We start from the raw sequence: 21426 nt of genomic DNA, 5'->3' as shown, positions 1-21426 counted from the left end.
AGATGGAAAAGGACCTCTCTTGAGTCTGTGGCCCCAACAGCTTCCTCTGAACCCTTTGACTTCACCAGAGTACCTACACCAGGAAGTCTTTCCTATTTCCTTCCCCAGCCCAGCAGAGTCTCTCCTGAGGCGTGGGCAGTGGAGGCAGTGAGGTGCTGGAGCCACCTGGATTCTCATCCCTGCCCATCCAGGGGACGTGTCCTGCTCCTTTGTTTCTTATTAAATAATATGCTCTGTCTTCTGTGTTTCAAATGACTTGAGGCGTGACTAGTTTCTGGATGGTAGGATCCCCCAGAGCAGGGACCACCCCTGTTTGTCCTTCATTCATTCATCCACTTCTTCTCTCTTGCCTTCTCCCTTCCCACGTGCAGGGAGCACCTGCCGTGTGCCAGGCATCAGGGAGAAGCTGCCATGTCAGAATCCCAGTGCTGGGCCCAAGGCCCAGCACGAAGTTAGACAAATATTCCTCAGTGCCTACTACGTGTCAAGTCCCCTGCAGGGGTGGGCGAGGCAGGCATTGTCCCTCACAGACCTTAGAGTGTGGGCGGAACAGACAGTGACCACAGATGTCATTAAGTGTGGGCTGAATGAGGATGCCTATGGCGGGGTGCGAGGGTGATGTTTGGACAGGTGGAGGCACGTGGTTGTGTCCATCCAGCTCCCCAGGTGTAGAAAGGAGATGGGCAGATCCGGCTCTGGGGGAGCCCTCGTCAGGGGACTGTGAGCTAACTTCAGGTCCACCAGCCTCAGCACCCTCAGGCCTGGCCTCCTCTGCTCGGCCAAACCGCTGCCTCCTCAGATTAGCTCCTGACCTCCTGCATGGGACAGAGGGGACTCAGGCCCGGGAACAGCACCCTGAGCCTTCACGTATCTCCCCAGAACCCCAACCTGGTCATCTTCCAAGAGCCCGCCAAGGTCAACACCACACAGCTGCCACCCTTCGCTACCAAGGGTGAGCTCCTCAACTGGGCGGATACGAAGGGCCCCATCACCTCTGCTGCTGAGCTGAACAATCCCCAGAGCATCCTCCTCCGTCTGGACCAAGGTCAGCTTCCCCGACAGCCTCTCTGGGTTCAGGACTCGGCTCTGGAGGAATGTGGATTCCTCTGGCTCACTCCTCGGATGTGGACACCGAGGCACTGAGAGGGGATGTGATTTGCCCCAGGTCACACGTAGCAAGTCAGCGCGCTCTCAGGACAGCGGTTACCCCTTCACCAAATGTTAGGTTGAACCATGTGAAATTGCTGCTCTTTGTGAGTTTCTTGAACTATAAAAACAGCTCTTTCTTATTATTTGTGGTGCACCTACTAGGCAGCAAGCCCTATGCTAGGCATCTGGGGACTCTGTGCGGACAGACCCAGACCCTGCCCTCCTGGAGCCGGCCCTGTGGTGGGGAGATGATAATAAACATGTACACAAACAAATCCTATAATTTCAGGTCATGGTAAATTCTATAAGAAAGATAAAAGGGGGATGATGTGCTGGTGGTTGCAGGGCTGCCTCCCTAGCATTATGCCATGAGTTCATACCTTAAATTAACCCTGTGTTGACAGATGAGCAAACAGAGGCCAGGGACTTCCCCTGGGTCCCTCTGCTGTAAGTGGTGGAGGGGTGATTTGAACCCCGGTCCCCCCATGCCCCTCACTCTTTGCTCCTCCATCCTGCCTCCCCCACCATTTCTGTGGCTGAGGGTGGGCGTCTGTATTAGATGCCAGGCTGCTCGAGGAGGAGACATAACTGCGCTTGTCTCCGCAGCCCCGAGGTCACCGTCTTCCTGCAGTCTGGAACCCCACAAGGACATGGGCCACACACTCGAATGGAGCCCTAACGCCCAGGCCTCCGTCCGGGGCTGCCGCTTGGAAGGTGTGGCTGGCCACAAGGAGGCGCACATCCTGAGGGTCCTGCCGGGCCCAGAGGCCTGGTAAGGGTGCCCGCCCCACCCCCCCAGCCCCACCCCTTATAAAGCCCCGCCTCTGTCCAAGCCTCAGCCCCGCCCCTGGCCTGGTCAGAGTCACCCCCACCTATCTCGGGGCCCCGCGCATTTCCTCGTCCACCCCACGGACCCACGACCCACCAGGTTAAGACCGCAGTCGCTGCCCACCCGACCCCAGGTCTTGCCCCTGCCCCGCAAGTCCAGGTCAAGCACCAACCCTCCACACCCCGCCCCCTGCACCCTGCACTACCGCCCGCTCTGATGCGGGGGTCTGTCTCCCCACAGGCCCCGGACAGTGACCGTGAAGGTGGAGCTGAGCTGTGCTTCGAGGGATCCCGACGCCGCCGTGCTCATCCTTCAGGGTCCACCCTACGTGTCCTGGCTCATCGACGCCAACCACAACATGCAGATCTGGGTGAGACCCCGTTCAGGTCTCCCCAAGGCTCCCCAAAGAAAGAAACCAAACTCCCTGCACCATCGCCCCAGCCCTGAGGCTTTATACGTGATGATCCTTCTGCCCCCAACCTCTCCTTCTGTGCACTATCTATTCTTCCCTCAGACCTTCACCTAGATGTTACCTCCTCCAGGAAGTCTTCCATGATCCCTTAGGGAGGCCCCTAACCCAGCCCACAGGGTCAGGAAAGTTTCCTGGAGAGGTGAACTCCAAGCTGAGTTGAAAGACGAACAGGAACCAGTAGATGAGGGGAGGTGGCCCAGGCAGGGGAAACAGCAGGAGCGAACGAGAGAGCAGGATCGAGGCCTGGCAGACCCTCACTGGCCTCCAGGTGCCCCCGCCAGGCCGTGTGCCCCCTGACTGTGTCTGTAGCTCCCTGCTCTGCCTCTCTCCCTGTCATTAGACCACTGGTGAATACTCCTTCAAGATCTTTCCGGAGAAGAACATCCCTGGCTTCCACCTCCCAAACACAACCCAAGGCCTGCTGGGGGAGGCCCGGAGGCTCAACGCCAGTGTAGTAGCGTCCTTTGTGGAGCTCCCTCTGGCCAGTGTCGTCTCTCTGAGGGCACCCAGCTGTGGTGAGCACCCGGATCCCTTCCTCGCCCCCCTCCCTTCCCTTGCCCTCCCCTTGGATCTGTAGCCACGCCCAGCTGCTGTGTGTGCTGGGCAAGTTGCGTCAGCTGGTCAGAGCCCCATTTTCCTCACCTGCATCTCGGGGACACTGAGAGTACCTAGCTATAGAAGTGCTTAGTGCTTAAGAGCACAGCGAGCCCGCAGTGACTGTCTGCCGGCTGCCTCTGCTGCCCTGCAGGCAGTGGGCTGCAGCCCTCACCCACACCGGTCCAGACCACCCCTCCCAAGGAGGGCTGCAACCAGGAGCTGCTCCTGTCCCTGATCCAGCCCAAGTGCTCCGACGACGTCATGACGCTGGTACTCAACAAAGACCTCATCTCGGTAAGGGAACTCCTGGCCTCCGGCCCAGCTGACATGGGCAACTGGTCCTTCCTCTAGCCCAAGAATCTTGGGGTCCTAATCCAGGCAGGGGGACAGATCATATCCCTCGGCAAGCGTCAGTTTTTCCACTTGTAAAATGGGGTTGATAATGGTCCCTACCGTGTGGTGAGACTTACATGAGGTCTGACGACCCAGCCAGGTGTGGAACAGTAAGTGCTCAATTAATAGATACTAGGTAGGCGTCATTATTAATCCTAAATGGAGGCTGAGCTGAGTGGCCACTTAGAATATCTATACAGTATTGGGGCTTCCCTGGTGGCGCAGTGGTTGAAAGTCCGCCTACCGATGCAGGGGACATGGGTTCGTAACCCAGTCCGGGAAGATCCCACATGCCGCGGAGCGGCTCGGCCCGTGAGCCATGGCTGCTGAGCCTGCGCGTCCAGAGCCTGTGCTCCACAACGGGAGAGGCCAGAACAGTGAGAGGCCCGCATACCACAAAAAAAAAAAAAAAAAGAATATCTATACAGTATGATCTCTGCCTAACTGAAGAACAAAGATGTTTATTATAAAAATAACACAGGCTTTTTTAAATGTGGAAAAAATTAGAAGAAAATCTCAATCACCCTATCCAAAGACAATGGCTACCAACAATTTGGTGGATTTCTTTCTGGAATGTTTTCTCTGTGTATTTCTTATACAGTGTAATCATATTGGATGCAATTGTCTGTTTCCTGCTATATTCATTTAATGTATTTTTAAAACTTTGACATATGTACTTAATCATATCACTTTTTGACTATTTTTTTAACATTGATTTATTTATTTGGCTGCGCCGGGTCTCAGTTGCGGCAGGCGGGCTCTTAGTTGTGGCATGTGGGATCTTTAGTTGAGGCTTGCATGCGGGATCTAGTTCCCTGACCGGGGACTGAACCCGGGCCCCTGGATTTGGGAGCATGGTCTATTAACCTCTGGGCCACCAGGGAAGCCCCAATAACATCACTTTAAAAGCACATCCAATCCCATGATATTGACACGCCATAATTAACTCCTCCTTCCTCGTTAGACATTTGGGTTGTTTCCAATTCTGTAATATTATAAATATGCAGAAAGTGTCATTGTGCATATGAAATTTTTCTTTAAATAGGATTATTTTCTTAGGATAGGTTTCCACATTAGTGAGATTTCTGGGTCAAAATGAGTGAACATTCTGGAAGTTTTGATACATGTTGCCAACCGGCTTTCCAATAGATGATTCCAATTTTCATTGCTGATTAATGAGAACACTTTGACTCTCTCTCTCCCAAAATTATTATTTTTTGTCTAAAAAACTTTTTGCTGATGTGAGAGTGGGAACACTGTGTTCTATTCTTTTTTTTTTTTGCGGTACGCGGGCCTCTCACTGTTGTGGCCTCCCCTGTTGCGGAGCACAGACTCTGGACGCGCAGGCTCAGCAGCCATGGCCCACGGGCCCAGCCGCTCCGTGGCATGTGGGATGTGGGATCCTCCCAGACCAGGGCACGAACCTGTGTCCCCTGCATCGGCAGGCGGACTCTCAACCACTGCGCCACCAGGGAAGCCCTCTGTTCTTGTTTGAATTCTACTTCTTTGATTAGTAGTGAGTTTGGGCTTGGCTTTGTGTGACTGATAATAACCAAAGTCTCTGTGTGCGTTGTAACTTGGTATTTTTCTTGATGATTTTTATTAGCTTTTTACATGAAGAAAGACATTTGTGGCCCTTTGGCCATCATTCTTATTGAAACAATCTCTCCCGGTTTGTTAGAGTTCTTTAAATTTTGGCCAGAGGGTTTTTTAATTTTTTGGACATTTGAAAACGTTGGGCCATCCTAGCTGGTCATCTTTTCCTTTGTGATTTTTTTTCTAGTTTTTCCGAGGCAGGAACTCTCTCTGCCAGAGCCTTGACAAGTCATGCATGTTCTCAGGGATTTCTAGAATGACGTTTAACTCTACATCCATGTGGAAGTCTTTTGGGGTGTGGGGTATTGGGGCCTAGGTGAAGCTCCACCTGTCTGCGGCCCATCTCCCCCTCCTCCCTTGCCTCTGCGTGGCCAGACAGATGTCTGGGAGGTGGAGGGACCAGCGATGGCTGGCATTACTGCTGTCCTGTCCCAAGAGGTCTGGATGCGTACACTGTAATCCATCGATCTTTGAAACATTACACTCCAGTTAAAAAGAATGTTGTAGATCTATAGTATAAATGCGGAAAGATGTCTGTGATTTATTGTTCAGTGAGAAAACCAAACTAAAGCATGAAGGACGGTATGATGCCATTTGTTAAAAATGAGGGGAAAAAAAGGGACTTCCCTGGCGGTCCAGTGATTAAGATTCTGCTGCAGGGGGAACTAAGATCCCACATGCCGGGCATCACAGCCAAAAAAAAAGGAAAAAAGAAACCAACAAAGCCACACAATTTCTCTGAGTATATATGTCTGTAGAGAAGGAAACACTCATGATGTCACAGATCTTATTGCTACGTACAAAATGTTTGTCAAGTTCAGGAAAAGTAGTCTTAAATGGTGTGGGATGATGAAAACTAACAAAAATGGGGAAGGGAGCAGAGGCATGGCTGTGATTTGGGACCCCTGGGGGGTGGTCAGTCCTCGGTGCTGGGGTGTGATTGACAGGCCCCCGGGAGCCCCGTGCCTCCTGACCGTTCCCCCCACCCCCCAACCCTGGCCCAGACTCTGAGGTGCACCATCACGAGCCTGACCTTCTGGGACTCCAGCTGCCAGGCTGAGGACAGAGATGACCAGCTTGTCTTGCGCAGCGGCTACTCCAGCTGTGGCATGATAGTGACAGAAAATGTGATCAGTAACGAGGTAAGAGCTGTGGTGGGAAAGGTATCAGGGCCGGCTTAATTGGTGCCCCCTGGATCTTCCAGGCTGAGGGGCGTTTGGGAGAGCGGGTGTGATGCTCAGTAGGAAGACAAGTTTAGCCATTGGTTGGCTCAGTCTCCCCATCCACAAAAATGGGCGCATTGGGCGGGATACCCTCTGGGCTCCTTTCCGGCTCTGACCAGCTCCTTGGCTCTGTTCCTGCAGGTGATCGTCAACCTCCTGTCAAGCTCGTCACCACAGCAGGTGAGGGATGATCACCGTGCTAACCCATCTGGTCCCGGGGTCCATTCCTGGCCTGGGAGGGAGCAGGCCTCAGGAAACTCAGGCCCTGATCCTGGCAAGCCAATGTGTCTCCAGCGTGCCTCAGTCTCCCCTTCCGTGCAACGGGAGCAGTACTGTTTAGGGTTATGTTCTCAGCCTCTCAAGTCAGAGGGTTCATGAACATATCGGCTGTGCGGCCTTGGGCAAATCACATAAGCTTTCTGGGCCCAAAGGTCCTGTTAATAGTGGCATAGGAAAGGATCCCCATACGGGATGAGCCATCACTGAGAGGACGCATGAAAAGCACTTCACACGGGTCTCGTGCAGAGCAAGTTCTTGATAAATCTCAGTTTGGGGTGGGGGGTGGTTTAAGGTGGTGATGAAGGTCAGGCAACAACTCTGGACCATGACTCCTGCTCCCACCCCTTACCTCCCTGGCTGGGTGCCTCCCCGACTGACCGAGCCCCCCTCCCATCTCCCACAGAAAAAGGTGCAGTGCGTCAACATGGACAGCCTCTCCTTCCAGCTGGGCCTCTACCTCAGCCCGCACTTCCTCCAGGCCTCCAGCACCATCGAGCTGGGGCAGCAGGGCTTTGTGCAGGTACTGGACTTGACCTCTTAGGCGTTGCCAACGCCTGGGATTTCTCAGAGCCTTTCTTTCCACCCAATGGAACTTGACTTCCCAGAGGGAGGAGGGAGCCCCCATGGTGCTTGGTGGAGGGGAGAGAGCACAGGCAGAGCTCAGACACTGGTTGGAATGTCCCCTCTTCTTCCTCATTTGCTCCAGGCAGGCCCACGACTGTCCTTCCACCGTCAAGGTTCTGGAGCGGGAACTCTAGAATGAGTCTAGCTTAGTTCATGAGAACAGGCAGGGCAGAGCGTTAAGAGTAACTGACCGTGCCTCGTCCCCCTTCCTACCCATGCAGGTGAGCGTGTCCCCATCGATCCCTGAGCTCACGATCCAGCTGGACAGCTGCCAACTGAACTTGGGGCCTGACATGGAGATCGTGGAACTCATCCAGAGCCAGGCGGCCAAGAGCAGCTGTGTGAGCCTGCTGTCCCCGAGCCCTGGTGGCGACATGCGCTTCAGCTTCCTCCTCCGTGGCTACATGGTGCCCATGCCCACGACTGGCATCCTCAGCTGCACTGTAGCCCTGCGTCTCAGCACTTGGTCCCTGGTGAGTAGGGGCGGGGCTAAGCCCAGCTTCAAGGGTGGCTTCCGGGTCTGGAGTTTTCAGGAAGGGATGTGATAGACCATGAGGATGTGGGACCAGTGGGCGAAAGATACAGCCACAGGCAGGCGCGTGGCCTCTGGGTACCAAGGGCACTCTTTCTGCCACCCTACAGCCTTCTGATGGCTGTGTCTTGGACATTGGTAGGGTATGCACCTGCAACCATTAGCTAGCTAGCCATCCATCCATCCATCCATCCCACCCAGTCACCTATCCATCTTCCCACTATCCCATCCCATCCATTTATCAGTTGCTACTTCTCACCATCCCACCCAGTCATTCATCCACAGTCCTTCCATCAGCCCAGTCCCCCAGCCAGCCAGCCATACATCAATCTCTCTACGCTCCCACCCAGTCATACATCAATCTCTCCACCCAGGCATCCATCCACCCACCCATCTATCCATGTAGTATGATCACCAGTGTAATCTCAACAAACAGGAGACCTCGGGGAAGAGGGTTAGTACAAAGGACACAAAGTTCTGATCTTCTGCACTTACTGGTCACGTTTCACCCTCCGGTGGATACTGTTCTCAGACACTCAGCCCCGGGCACACTCACACAGTCATCCCCAGGCCCTTGCACTCAGAAGCGTCTCCAGGATTAAAAGCCTCTCTGGTTGTATGAAGCTGGAGAAGCCCCTGAGGCTGCTCCTGAGTGGGCCTCTCCCCCAGCCACAGTGAGCCTGGGCCTCCGGGCTGACCTGGCTCCTCTCACCCAGGCATTCACAAGGGTGATGGACACAGTGCCCCCATCATCCTCATGGGAGCTGGGGCCCTCTCAGCAACTCACAAGAACCATTCCAGCAGCAGCCAGAAGGTGGTGGAGACAGGGCTCAGAGTCAAGGCCCCAGGGTGGGCTGTGACAGGCCAGGGCCACAGAGGCAGGGAGTAAGCCTGGAAGCTGCTGTCGAAGGCTGTGTCACACACTGTGTCCTCTTCCTCCCCAAGGACGTCCAGAGGACTGTCTCCACACGCCTGAACATCGTCAGCCCTGGCCTGCATGGTGAGTTCTAAGTCTCTCCAGGGTTCCAGGGGCTGAGGTCAGAGTGGGGCACGATGGACGGCCCAGAGGGATGGGTCTAGGCACACAGCAGGGAGGACCCCAGAGAGTAGGGTCCACAGCTGCATCTTCCAGATGCAGAGCCTTTGTTCGTGACCACCCCGTGGGCCCGGGTTCCAGGCCTTTGGTTCTTCTTGATCCCCAAGGTTGCTGGCTGGCCTTGCCGGGGGGCGGGGGATGGGGCCTCCTAGGATGAGACTTGGGGCAACACTGACCTCACCTTCCTTAAGGCCCCTACTGTGGAGGGTACGCCTCAGCCCTCAGCCCAGCTCCCTCCAGCCTGGGCAGAAGAGTCCCTGACACTGAAGGCAGAGGTGGGAGAGGCATCTGCCTCTTGGCCATCCCACCTGGGCCTGGATGGAGCCCCTACACCCAGCCTGCAACCAACAGGGCAGGCTAATGACCCCATTGCAGGGATGGGAACTCAGAGGCCTAAGGGGAGGCTGCCTGGCCCACAGTCACACAGGAATCGGGAGTGTGGAAAGAGTGAAGGTTGGGAAAACCCAAGAGCAGAGCTGAAGAGCCCTCAGAGGTGCTCCGGCTTATCCCTACCATGGTATAGGGCTCAGAGAGGGGCAGGCACTGACTTAAGGGCACACAGCGGGACTCGGACTCTCCGGCCCCACTCACACTTTGCTCAGATTATACCATGCCTCCTCCCTAAAAATGCGTCTTTACCAGCCTTGGGAGGCAGAGGCTTGGCCCAAAGGCCTGGCTGGGCCCTCTGGGCGGATTGTCATAGCAACCACGGCTTAGTGTCAGGCATGGGTGTGATGAACCCATTTGCTAGGTGAGGAAACTGGGGTTCAGAGAAGTCAGGGTCAGTAGCTGAGCTGAGACTGGCAGCGAAGCCTGTGCTCCTGGCCAGTACAACAGGGTAGGGGGGCAGGGAGGGGGCGGCAGTGCTGACCACAGCTGTCCTGCCCTTGGTTGCGCAGACAAAGGCCTCGTCCTGCCCGCCGTGCTGGGCATCACCTTTGGCGCCTTCCTCATCGGGGCCCTGCTCACCGCCGCGCTCTGGTACATCTACTTGCACACGCGTGAGTATCCCAGGCCCCCACGATGAGTGCTCAGGACCCCTCCACCACCACCTGGGGGAGCCCGGCGAAGCCTCTGCGGGAGTGGGGAGCCCTGGCCGGGGCCCTGACCTCCGCCCCTGCCCCCAGGTCACCCCGGCAAGCGGGAGCCCGTGGTGGCGGTGGCTGCCCCGGCCTCCTCGGAGAGCAGTAGCACCAACCACAGCATCGGGAGCACCCAGAGCACCCCCTGCTCCACCAGCAGCATGGCGTAGTGCCCAGCCCGGAGTCCTGGGGGCCGCCCAGCCAGCCCTCGCCCAACAGGAGAGACTGAGCAGCCACCAGCTGGGAACCAGTGGCCACGAACTTATCCTGGGACCCCAACCCCTCCACTCGAGCAAGGATGGACAAGGCCCTCTGTGCCCACCCCTCCTGCCTCCCTCTCCAAGGCCTGCTGCCAGTGGGGGCACCAGCTTGGAACACCTTGGCGTCCCCCCACCCCACCACGAACCTTCAAACCCAGTGGGCCTGGGGTACGGCTGCCCAGCACCACGGAGAGAGAGTCCGCTGCGCTATATGTCCACATTGCTGTAGCAACCCAAGTCCCTGTAATTTTAACCTGGACCCAGTACTCGGTGACGTGGGCTGGGCAGGAGCTGAGAACTCCAAAACGGACTCAGCCCAGCCCACCCAGGCTGACGGTGCCTCCTGCATGGAAACACCCAGCCCAGAGCCACCCGGACCTGCTCCCATCGGCCTCTACATCTGGACTGGCCCAACTTTGGCGGGGGAAACAGAAGCCTAGCGGCGCCTAGCCTGGGAGTGAGTGGGGGAGCCTAGCTCCTCCCTGCAACTGTCACACAGAGACCCCCCCACCGGGCAGCCAGGCTGCCTGTCCTGGGCCCACCCCTATATACTCACCACCAATAAATCAGACCATGAAACCAGTGCTGGGCTGGGCTGAGAGAAGGATAGTGGCACCTAAACTGGGGTTGCGGGGGGAGACAGTTCTGGGTTCAAATCCTGGACCTGCCACTTATTGGCTGTGTGACTGTAGGCAGGTCCCATGGCTTCTTTAAGCCAGGCACAGTTCCCTTATCTGTAAAACGGGTATGAGAATTTGCGATCACAAGGTCTTTCTGCGAGGAGGTCTGCAAAGTGGTGCATGGCACGTGGTCAACGGACATCAATCCATTCTTCTCATTTCACAGACAGGCCACCTGAGGCTCAGAGGGAGGGGGGGACTTGTCCCAAGCCACAAAGCCCAGGCTCCTACACAACCCAGTTCCTGTACCAGCTGTAGCCCCCAGCCCCCTATTGTCTGCTGGGGGAGCTAGAGGTCAAGAGTCAATCAAATTTTCAGGCAATGCTTTTTTTTAAAAAAAAAAAAAGTGAAAGGCTTTAAATCACTCCAGCCACCCTCTGCCCCGACGGGGCCCCAGGCAAGGACCCTCTCCCCTCCCAGAAGGCCACTGGGAGGAGGAAATCTATCAACCAGCAGCCAGTATCTGGCAGGACCCCAGGCTACGTCAGGCAGTTTACCCGATCAGCTGCGCCTGAGGCAGGAAGCAGACAGGGTGGGAGGGGAGGTGGGCCGGAGGGTCAGGTCTACTACAACAGCCAGAGAACTAGGAAGGAGGGCCAGGGGCACCTGAGGCTCAGAGACAGATCTCAGCTTCCTGCCCCCAGCCCTCTATTTCACTGCCCAGAGCCCAAGTCCCTGGGGCCAGTCTAGACAGAACCAGGAAGGCACAAAAAGCACGTAATTTAGTTCATGGCGAAATGCAGGGCAGGTGTGGGGGAAGCCCACCTCCAGCCCCACTGCCTTGGCTACTGGGACAGGGAGGGCTCCAGCAGCTTCAGCACGCCGCCCACCAGGTGCAGGCTGCCTGTGACCAGCACGTGGACGGCAGCAGCCTCCTGGAGGACGACGGCCCCGCTGCCTGCCACAGGGTGGGCAAAGAGGACCCGTGGGGGACTGGGTGGCTGAAAGACAGGGTCCCGGCCTTGACTGATCCACTGCAAGGCGTGGGAAATGCAGCTGAAGACGAGGGAGCTGGCGCTGCGGGTGCGGGCTGGGCGGGGTGCCAGCAGCAGGGGTGCAGGCCCACCAGGCTCCGGGCTGGCCTGGTCCTCGTGCAGGCGGCTCCAGTGTTGCTGGTGCGCAAGGCAGCGGAGCAGCACCTGGTCCAGGGTCACTGTGAAGTTCTGTTGGTCTGCGGGGCACAGGGACGGGCGCGTCAGCGAGGCAGCCGAGGGTCGGGGAGGGGGAAGCACGCTGTGAGCGCCTGCGCAATGCCAGGCTTTATACAAGCATCATCTGTCCTTACAGTGGGTGCTATGAGGAAACCGGGGCTCAGGAAGTTCAGTGATTGCCCATCGTCACAGAGCCGGTGAGAAACAGGGCCAGGCAGTTTAGCTTCTAAGCTGGGGCTTCTGCCTACCAAGCACATCTTTCTGCCCTAGCCTTACTGCCTTCATCTGTAAAACAGACAGGGGCCATCACCAGGTTGGCATAAGTACTTCTACAAATGCAGACTCCCGCACTGTCCCCACACAGTCTGATGTGGGGCCTCGGGATCTGTAGTTTTTAGATTATTTCAAAAAAAACTTTTAACATGATCCACAGTAAAAAAAAATACATTTTACAGTGGCAACCCAGTACTCACATATGTGTACATATATGTTTGGAACAGAATCTTCATCAAATAATACCTACCCTTAACTTTGTGCGAGACACACTGACACTCTCTTCTCTATTTTATTTAAAATTTAAAAAGCTGGTTGAGACCCACTAAACTGACTTCAAGAACCATCACTGGGTTGTAACCTGCATTTTGAAAAAGAGTTTCACCAACAATTCTCTTTTCAGTATTGCCGTCACATGCAAAATTCACAATGTACCAAAGGTTATTTATTTATACGATAAAACAAACCTAGTTCCTACCCAAGACCTTCAGTTCAAAAGCGCTCACCGTCACCAACAGAGCAATCCACCTCAGGGCCCTCCGCCCCCCGCCCACCGGAGGGACCAGGCCTGTCACCTCTCACCTGCGTTGTCCGTGGATGACACCTCTGTCAGGTTAGGGCAGAAAACGGTATAGTCAAACTGGCAGGGCTAGAAGGCCAAGGGGAGAAGCTCAGTGTCAGAGCCCTGAGAGGATGCCCCCTATCCCAACTTCTACACAGCACCCCTGGAGTCCACATACACGTCCCCATCTCTGGAGATGCCCCCCCACCAGCTGAACTGGAGTGATGTTGCATACACCGAGCCACAACACTTCCGTGTCCCCCATCTACCTCAATATACCCTGCCTGGCCTGTGGCCTGGGCCGCATGGCCCCACACAGATGGGGAGACAGAGGCTGGAGCCGGGGGCTGCATTTGCTTAGGGTGACCCAGCTACTGAGCACAAAGGATATGAAGAACAGCCTCAGCATCCTGGTCTGTGACATGGGAAACGATCACTAGGAACCATTTCGGCCCTGACAGTCTAGGGCAGGCTCAGTTTCCCTGGGCAGAGGAGGGCCCCTCCCTATATGCTCTATAGCCCAGTGACTCCTTAAACGAAACTTCAGAAGCAGGTATCCTAGTAGCAGCCCTGTTCTATGGAGAGGCAAATTGAGGCTCAGAAATGCCATCTCTTATCCAGGGTCACATGCTAGCGGCTCAAAGGGCCTGACAGGTGAATCCAGAGCCTGCGCCTTACACGACTCACCTGGTCCTCACTAATCCTGGGCTGGAGTGTGACCATGGAGGAGAATGAGTACAATGACCTGTGACTTGACTTCCCTGTGCCCAGTGCTTTCACATTTAATCCTCAGTACAATTCAGGGGGGAGAGGAAAAATCACTCCCATTCTACAGTTGAGGAAACAGAGGCTCAGGGATGAAGGCACCGCTGCTGGGGGTCAAAGGCGGAACCAGGGCTGGGTTGCCTGCTGTCCATCCCCCAGGCAGCCCCTCACCTGCAGCAGCTTCAGCAGGGCCGCGGAATCCCGGTCCCCAGTGGAGTTGAAGAGCAAGACACGCACCTCAGACCCGCTGTGTGAGTGGTGAGGAGCGGGGGGAGAGGAGGGTCAGAGCGGCGCCTCCCACCCCTTCTCCGCGGGCCCCGCCCCATCCTTCCTCCAAAAACTTCCCGCCTCCCTACTGTCCCAGTCCGACCCCGTCCCTGCGACCCGCCCCATCCTTCCCCGAGGCCCCGCCCCTCCCCACTGGCCCAGTCCTGCCCGGGGCCCCGCTCCATCCTTCCTCAAAGTTCCTCCCCTCTCCACTGGCCAAGTCCCGCCCCCGTCCCCGGTCCCTCCCCATCCTTACCCGAGGTCCCGCCCCAGCCCCGCCTCTGTCCGCAGCTCACCCGCCCGGCCTCTCGCGGCTTTGCAGAGCCTGGCGGAACCAGCGCACGCAGGCCTGCATGCTGCTGGTGGTGTGCGCGCCGTCCAGGTACCAAGTGAGGGGGCCCCGCCGCAGCAACTGCGTCCGGCCCGGCCACTCCGTGTCCCGAAGCCCTGGGGGAGGGGAGCAAGGTAGTCCTCCAGCGGCAGCCGCGAGGCTGCCCTTCTACATCCTCCCACTCCAGTACTCAACTCGCACACACTACCCGCCCCCGCTGCTGGCCGCTCTGACAGCCCAGGAGCCTCTTACTGGGCACTAGCCACTGGGATCAGCTCTTTGGCTGCCTCATCTGGTGGAATCATCCAGGCGGCCCTGAGAGGGGGCTGCTCTCGTATATCAGTCCCAAGTTTCAGGCAGAGAACCCTTAGCTCAAAGAGATTAGGTCACAGAGCAAGTGACACTTGGGGCTGGGATGTAATCCACCTAGCTCCAGGACTGTGTCATGGCCCTGACACGGGGCCTGGCACACAGTGGGCACTCTGGAACCAACTGCTGAAGGGGCTTAACAGCCACGAGGACCTACTGTGTGCTGAAGGCCTCGGGGGCAAGCAAGAAGCTTGGCAATATTGCCATCCTCAAGAACCTCATGGTCTTGTGACGATGGTGACAAGGATGGTAGTTCGGCAGCTACCAGTGGCTGGGCACTTTATCCCGTATCTGCCAGGCTCTGGACTCAGCCCCTTAGTGATGTCACCTCACAGTGCGCCCTATCATCGTCTCATTTGGCAGGTGGGGAAATGGGCTCAGAGAGAGTTCATGAACTCAAGGTGTGGGAAGCTCACTGACTTCAGTCCTTTCTCTTAAGGCACCATCTTGAATTGTCCCCACCCCTCAAACAGGAGACCAAAAGAAACATCTGAAGCAGCCTGGCTGGGCAGGAAGGTCCAACTCACCATGCTGCATGTGGGACGTGGGCTGGAACACAGGTGCCAGGGGCAGCTGCCCCAGGAGGCTTGGCCTGGACGCCTTCAGCTCTCCAGTATCTGGGAAGGGAGAGGGAGGGCTGTGTGGGACTCAGTGTGCTCAGGCCTCACCTAAGGGCCCTCAGAGGCAGGTTCCACGTGTCCCCTGCCCACCCACTCACCTGCCCACTTACCCCGGTAGCCCTTCTGCTGCAGCCAGCAGCGAGCCAGCTGCAAGGCCAAGGCGGCGTTGGCCTGCTGGTGCTCCCCCTCCAGGCCCAGGGTCAGCAGCGGCCCCCCTTCCTCCAGGGCTTCTAGTGGTGGGCACAGGTAGAGGGGACACTACAGAGGAGATGGGCAGCAGCTGGTCAGGGGAGCTGCTGCTGCCTCCTCGGCCAGCAGGCCCTCCCTGATGCCATCAGCCCTTCCATCTTTCCCCATCAACCACAACCCACCAAGTCCTGTTCCTAGAACCGAGATGTCCTCCAGCTGGACGAGCACAGATGAGCAAACTGAGGCCCCAAAGGGTAAAGTACCTCCCCAGTCAGCCAACCCCCCACCCAGCTGTCCCAATCAGACTCACTGAGATCTGCTGAGCGCGGTCCCTCAGCACTGCCAGGGGCCCGTCAGGCTGGAGCACAGTGAAGGCGGGGACGCCACACTGTGGAGGACACGGAGAGTGAGCCCAGGGTCCTCCGTCTCCCATCACTGGCCCCCACATCCCTGGTTCTGGATGGCCCACTCAGCCTTCCCCCCCATCAAACCTTCGGGGACCCCTCGATGGGGAAACTAAGGCCAGAGATGGGGCTCAACTTGTTCCAGTCCCATGCAGAGCTGGGACGAGAACCCAGACCCCACTGACGCCCAAGACCTCGTCCTGAGTCAGGAGGATACAAATAACCGTGCCACACCCGCCCCCACTTCCCTGAATCTTGGGGCCCAGGCCATCCATGTACCTCCCTCCCCAGGGCTGCCTGGTCACCTTAAAAATGCCCCCTTTCTGCCATGCGATCTTCTCCATCGTGTCCCCCAGAAGGCCAGTGTGGTCGATGCCAAGAGAGGAGACCCCACACACCACAGGCTTCCTGGGGGAAATGAAGGAGCCGTGATGCCCTGGACCCCGGCCACCGGGCTCCCGGCCACCATCCCTCTCCTCAAGCCGCTCCCCCTCACTTGACAATGTTGGTGCAGTCGTAAGCCCCGCCGATGCCCACTTCCATCACTGCCAGGTCCACCTGAAGAGGATCAGAGGGCATGGCAGGGGGTACAGGGGCTCCCGAATACCACACAGGAGCCCCTAGTCTGCTGAGATTCCCCTTCCCAAGGCCTCGAACACAGGGTTCTGGGGAGTGGTGGGCACACACACCTTCTCTTGGAGGAAGACATGGAAGGCCATGAGTGTGAGGAAGCGGAAGTAGCCAGGCATGGAGACACAGCTGCTGTCATCCTGTGGACAGGATCACATCAGAGCTCGGGGCCCCTGCAGCCTCTGCCCTGGGGAAGATGGTGTCCCGGGATGTGCAGTGCCCTCTGGGTCTACCCACCCACTCCGGGCCCCTTACCCTGCCCACCCACCAGCCCTCTGGCATGGGCACCTTGGTCTCCTCCAGCCGGTGGTAGAGGCGCCAGAAGTGCTTGGTGAAGAGCTCGGGGCTTATGGGCTGCCCATTGATTCGGATCCGCTCACGCACCTGCACCAGGTGGGGAGAGCTACCGAGAGACCTAGGGTCATCAGGACTCCCTTCCCAAGACCCCCAGGCTGTCCCCCTCCCCACAGTCAGACCTGCCTTTCAGAGAAACAAATCTAACTATGTCACTGCCCTACTGAAAACCCTTCTGTCACTTCCCCCTGCCCTTTAGAGAGTCCCAGCTCCACATCTCAGCCCACCAGGCCCCGGCGGGTCTCATGCCACTGGCCTCACCTCTCACGCATCCCTTGGTAGTTCCCTGTGCCCCAGCCACTCTGGACTATTATTAGTTCCTCCAGCTCCCCCCCACCAAAATTTTCTAACTCCAGGCCTATACACATGTCTACTCCACAGGTCTCAACTAAGACGGCTCCTCCAAAAAAGAGAAAGGACCCCACCCCACCAGATTGCTCAGGCATGCTCTCTGGGCTCCCACAGCCCCCCATGCTTCCCCCATCCCACATCGATCAGTAACTCGGCCAACATCTGCCCCCATAATGTCTGTCTTCCTGCCCTTGAGGGCAAGGCCCCATCTGCTGTGTTCAAGCTGCATTCCCAGACTGGCCCATGAGGCCACATGGGCCCAAGTCAAAGGCTGGGTTTTTACCCCAAACATTATTTTGGAAGAGAGATTGTTGGCTTATATTTAAATCCTCAAAGGCCCTCTGGTATTATGAATCCACTCCATTTCTTTAATTTGAATGAAGAACTGCTGAGGGAAAACACATTGGTCTGAGATGACCTCAGTCAGCAGGTTTCAGATGCTTACAGAGGTCACTTGACGGAACGGGTGAAATAAAAGGAGGCAAAACTCTTGAAAGCCCCAAGCTTAAGGACCAAATCCTGAGCAATCTACCATCGTGTGAATCCCACTGCTCTACCGCTGACAGGCTTAAGAAGGCAGGTACAGCTCCAGGGAAGGGAGACCCATGTCTAATCACCCTGCCCTCCATCCTCTGGTGTGAGTTTAGATGCCTGAATGCAACCAAGAGGGGGTGCTGCCTGGAGGGCAAAGCAGCAGCTGAGGCTGGCACAGCAGAAGGGCTCCCTTCCGCTGCTCACCAGGGAGGTCTCAACAGAGCTGGCATAAACTACGCTTATTGTTTAAGCCCTTACTAGCCTGGTTTTCTGCTCCTTATGGCAAAGATGCCCTAGTTGATAAATATTTCTATGTGATTTAAAAACTGTATAAGGAATTTAAGTTAATAAAAAGATATCTGAGGGACTTCCTTGGTGGTCCAGTGGTTAAGACTCTGCACTTCCAAAGCAGGGGGCATGGTTCGATCCCTGGCTGGGGAATTAATTAATCCTGCATGCCGCTAAGCGTGGCCAAATAAATAAAAAGATATCTGACAATTCCAGCTGTGTATTTCGTTTATCCATTCAAGTTGCTGCCCCCCTCCCCAATTTCTTTCCATTATGAAAATTAAAGATTGCCATAAACTTGGGCTAACTGGTAAATGCTAATTGAATGTTTGTTGAATGAATGAACACTAGGCAGAGAGACATGCAGCTGAGCTGCTGGGGGTGACCCTGGCCCTGAGGTGCTGGCTGGTTCCAGACCCCCCAGAGAGCTAGGAGACACCACACCCCTCTGTACCTCAGTACCTAAAGAATCCCGTCTTCAGGCCATAGCTTCGGAGGATACGTTCAGTGAAGGCACAGGTGGAGCCCTAGAAAGGAAAGGTCTTGTCTGGGCAGGTCCCCCACCCCCACCCCACCAAGTGCACGTCCTACCCCTGGGTCCTGTGGCTCGCCTTCCCCTTGGTCCCAGTGATGTGAATGATGTTCAGTTGGTCCAAGTCCTCCACCTAGGACAGACGGACAAGGTCCCCGCCTCAGCCACAGGACTCACAGACAGATGGGAACGGGGGGTGGTCAGAGGCCCTCCCCACCTTACCTGCAGCCCACTCCGTGCCAAGTACAGCCTCATGGCTTCCAGCTGTGTCTGGGGGTCACCCCGCTGGCGCTTCACCTGCTCCAAGCAGTTGGCATTGGTCTGAAGGGTGTTGAGTGTGCGCACGGCATCCTGGCAATGAGTCCCCAGGTGGCAGGTTAAGGCTCATTAGGGATCCACAGGGACAGAGGAAGCCAGCATACCAGGGGCCAGGCCAGGGGCCAGGCCTGCCATGCCAGCCCTGTTTCCCCAGCCTAGAGGTTAGGCACCGGTGAGAAAGAAGTGGCATCTTTCCAGTTCTAGCAGAAATGGGAGCCTGGGGCAGTTCAGACCCACCCAGGGAGTGTCAGGCAAAGCAGGCAAAATGACTAACGGGACTATCCTTGCTTCCTGTTCGGCCTCCCCAGGCTTCACTCTCAGGCTTTTGCCCTCATTCTCTCCATGGTCCACCACTATGTTGGGCCCTTCTTAGGGCAGGGCCAGAACTACAGAAGGGTGGGGTCTTAGAACTGAAGGAATTAGAACTAGGAATTCCTGGAGGCTTCCATGCCCAGGATTGGGCATGAGGATTGGGGTTCCACATTCTGACCCAGAGAAGAGTTGCTTGAAGCAACCAGATCGGGAATAGGAGTCTCAGGGGGAGGAAGGTTGTATCAGGGTCACTCAGACAAGAAGGCAAGTAGGTATAACCTCAGGACTATACTATACTTCCACTTGGGGGGGGTGGAAGTGGGGGTGATGTTTATTTCCCCTCAGGGCCTCAGTGGCTGGTTGGAGGGCCCACTCTCATCACACCGGTGCCACCTGCCTGGCCAGCATCAGGTTCTGGTCTCTGGCAACTGGCCCCTGGCACAGAGCCAGGAGGAAGCTTTCTGTTTTCCAGATTCTTGCACCACCCCCACTGCTCCGAGTCCTGCCTGCTCCCCACTTCCAGGCACCTGGATCTTCATCTCCTGAATCCTAGAGACGCCAACCCAGACCTATACTCTGGATCTCCCAAGTCTGAACTCCTGAATCCCTTTCCCCTCCCCCAACCCAACTGCTGGTTCTGAGTCCGGAGACACTGGAACTCCAGAACCTCAGCTGAGCCACTGGATCTCTTGGTCCTATCACACGGCGTCCCTTCCCACTCTCGAACGCGGTACACTTCAGCCTCAGAATTCCCAAATCCGGTACCCCGGGTCCAACTTCCTGGTGCCTGTCCCCACCTCCGAAATCCAGGATGTCCCCGCCCCCCCGAGTCCCCCAGTCCCAGGCTCTTGGCCCCTCTCTCAGCTGGCGGAGGCCAGATGCCAAGCGCCTCAGGCCCGGCTCACGTGTCATTGCAGGACCTCCCTCCAATACCTGATACTCCATGCCGGGCTCCTGCGGCGCAGGCCACGCGCTCAATACTCGCCTCGCTGCGACCCCGGTTGTTGCACCACGCGAAGAAACCGCTGCCAGGAAGAAAGCCGCGCGCAGGTGGCAGCGTGCCCGCGACATAGTAGAGATGCAACCGGCGGCACGCTAGGCCCGGACCGAATACGCCCCGCCCCCCTCCTGGGCCCGCCCCCGACTCTCCTCCGCCCTCCGCCACTCAGCGTTGCCCAACGAGCCCACCGGCACCAATAAGAATCTGCGGGACGCCATCCTTGTGAGGGGCAGGCCCCGGGGCGGGGCGGAGAGCTTCATTCATGTTTATGAGGGGCACGGTACCGAGCGAGTCCACTGCCTTAGAGAAATACGCGCTCCTTTCGTCATCATCCTCTCAAGCACCCGGCCGCGCCCCGCAAATTAGCCAGTCCCAGTCAGCAGCCCTGCTCCAGGCCAGAACCAGCTTCGAGCCGGGATAGAATGATAGAACTGGCGGACACCTTAGGGAAGTCGCTGAATCCTGGCCCCCAAACGTCCCGACCCAACGCAGAGACCCAGGGCGGCGGGGATGCGGCCTCTGGTCTGTCGAATCTGAGAGCTCGATTGTGGGGCAATAGGGCAAAAACCAGGCACCTACGCTACTGGGGCTCCTAACCGTTCCTGGGCAGCCTGGGAAGGCTTCCTGGAAGAGGCGACATCCTGGCCTCACGAGGCCTGGAGATGGAACGCAGTCAGAGAGCCCTGGGGTGACAGGATGCCAGATCCAGCAGGACCTTGTAGCCTTATAAGAAATTGGATTCCATTTAGATGACAATAAAATGGTTCTAAGGAGGGATGACAAGATCAGATTCGTCATCTGATCAAATGGAATGTGTGGGAGAGCCACCCACGGAGGGGTGAATAATCTGTCATACCTGGGGGTGGAAGACTCCCATTTGTCCTGGAGTTTTCAGAGCTTTTTCTGTCTATGACCTTCTTGGCCCCAACTAGCATGGAAGATTCCCTTTCTACAGCTGAAATCTGGAAAGGTGTGTGTATTTGGGTGGAGGTGGGGGAATTGCTGCAAAAACCCTCCAGAGAAGTTTCCTCAGATAAAAGGCAGTCCCTTAACAACTGATGGGGTTTCAGTACCAGTAGCCCCTCCCTCTTTCCTGCAGGCATTGGGGATAAATATTTATCAGAGATTGTTTGATTTTGAAATAAACAAATATGTTGAGAAGACTCTGTCATTGGCTGGACTTCCACTTTTCATATCACTGCAGGGTGCCCCACCCCGGCCACACGGGAGACAGACAAGTCCTTTTCTCTCTCGGTGTTCTTTTTTTTTAATCATTGAAACTTTCTTTATACATTATAATTTAAAAACTGAATAAAAACTAATCATAAAGAGGCTTTAAATGATTTCTCTTTTGCTTAACCCTC

General features: G+C 56.5%; 2 protein-coding genes across 4 annotated transcripts in view; one reads left to right on the top strand and one right to left on the bottom strand.

Annotated features, from left to right (window-relative positions):
* Positions 1-10714, top strand: part of ENG (endoglin) — a 29995-nt gene extending 19281 nt beyond the window's left edge. For all 3 annotated transcript variants that reach the window (XM_079927699.1, XM_079927698.1, XM_079927700.1), the window contains 12 exons: positions 880-1045; positions 1756-1921; positions 2219-2348; positions 2791-2965; positions 3199-3341; positions 6041-6178; positions 6401-6439; positions 6942-7058; positions 7384-7635; positions 8640-8694; positions 9690-9791; positions 9918-10714. In XM_079927699.1, coding sequence (XP_079783825.1) covers positions 880-1045; positions 1756-1921; positions 2219-2348; positions 2791-2965; positions 3199-3341; positions 6041-6178; positions 6401-6439; positions 6942-7058; positions 7384-7635; positions 8640-8694; positions 9690-9791; positions 9918-10042 — 1608 coding nt within the window. In that variant the 3' untranslated portion in view covers positions 10043-10714. The remainder of the gene's footprint in view (positions 1-879; positions 1046-1755; positions 1922-2218; positions 2349-2790; positions 2966-3198; positions 3342-6040; positions 6179-6400; positions 6440-6941; positions 7059-7383; positions 7636-8639; positions 8695-9689; positions 9792-9917) is intronic.
* Positions 10715-11054: 340 nt separating this feature from the next.
* On the bottom strand, positions 11055-20157 carry FPGS (folylpolyglutamate synthase). Its single transcript, XM_079926746.1, has 15 exons — positions 19996-20157; positions 18655-18783; positions 18512-18565; positions 18363-18427; positions 16662-16776; positions 16433-16513; positions 16240-16301; positions 16049-16151; positions 15650-15727; positions 15261-15408; positions 15058-15147; positions 14127-14277; positions 13735-13810; positions 12819-12885; positions 11055-11983 (listed from the first exon to the last, which is right to left on the bottom strand). The coding sequence occupies exons 1-15, from the start codon at positions 20131-20133 to the stop codon at positions 11598-11600; spliced, it is 1743 nt and encodes a 580-aa protein (XP_079782872.1). The 5' UTR covers positions 20134-20157; the 3' UTR covers positions 11055-11597.
* Between the last annotated feature and the right edge of the window lie 1269 nt (positions 20158-21426).

The sequence above is a fragment of the Stenella coeruleoalba genome, assembly GCF_951394435.1.
Source record: "Stenella coeruleoalba genome assembly, chromosome: 7".
Lineage (NCBI taxonomy): Eukaryota > Metazoa > Chordata > Mammalia > Artiodactyla > Delphinidae > Stenella > Stenella coeruleoalba.
Note: the sequence above shows the minus strand (reverse complement) of the source record. Positions and strands in the feature narration are given on the sequence as shown.

Coding starts and splice junctions, on each gene's coding strand:
- FPGS (XM_079926746.1), bottom strand. CDS start 20,133: ATGTCGCGGGCACGCTGCCACCTGCGCGCGGCTTTCTTCCTGGCAGCG. Junction 18,784..19,995: donor AGCCCGGCATGGAGTATCAG/GTATTGGAGGGA, acceptor ACTCATTGCCAG/GATGCCGTGCGCACACTCAA. Junction 18,566..18,654: donor TGGCACGGAGTGGGCTGCAG/GTAAGGTGGGGA, acceptor CGTCTGTCCTAG/GTGGAGGACTTGGACCAACT.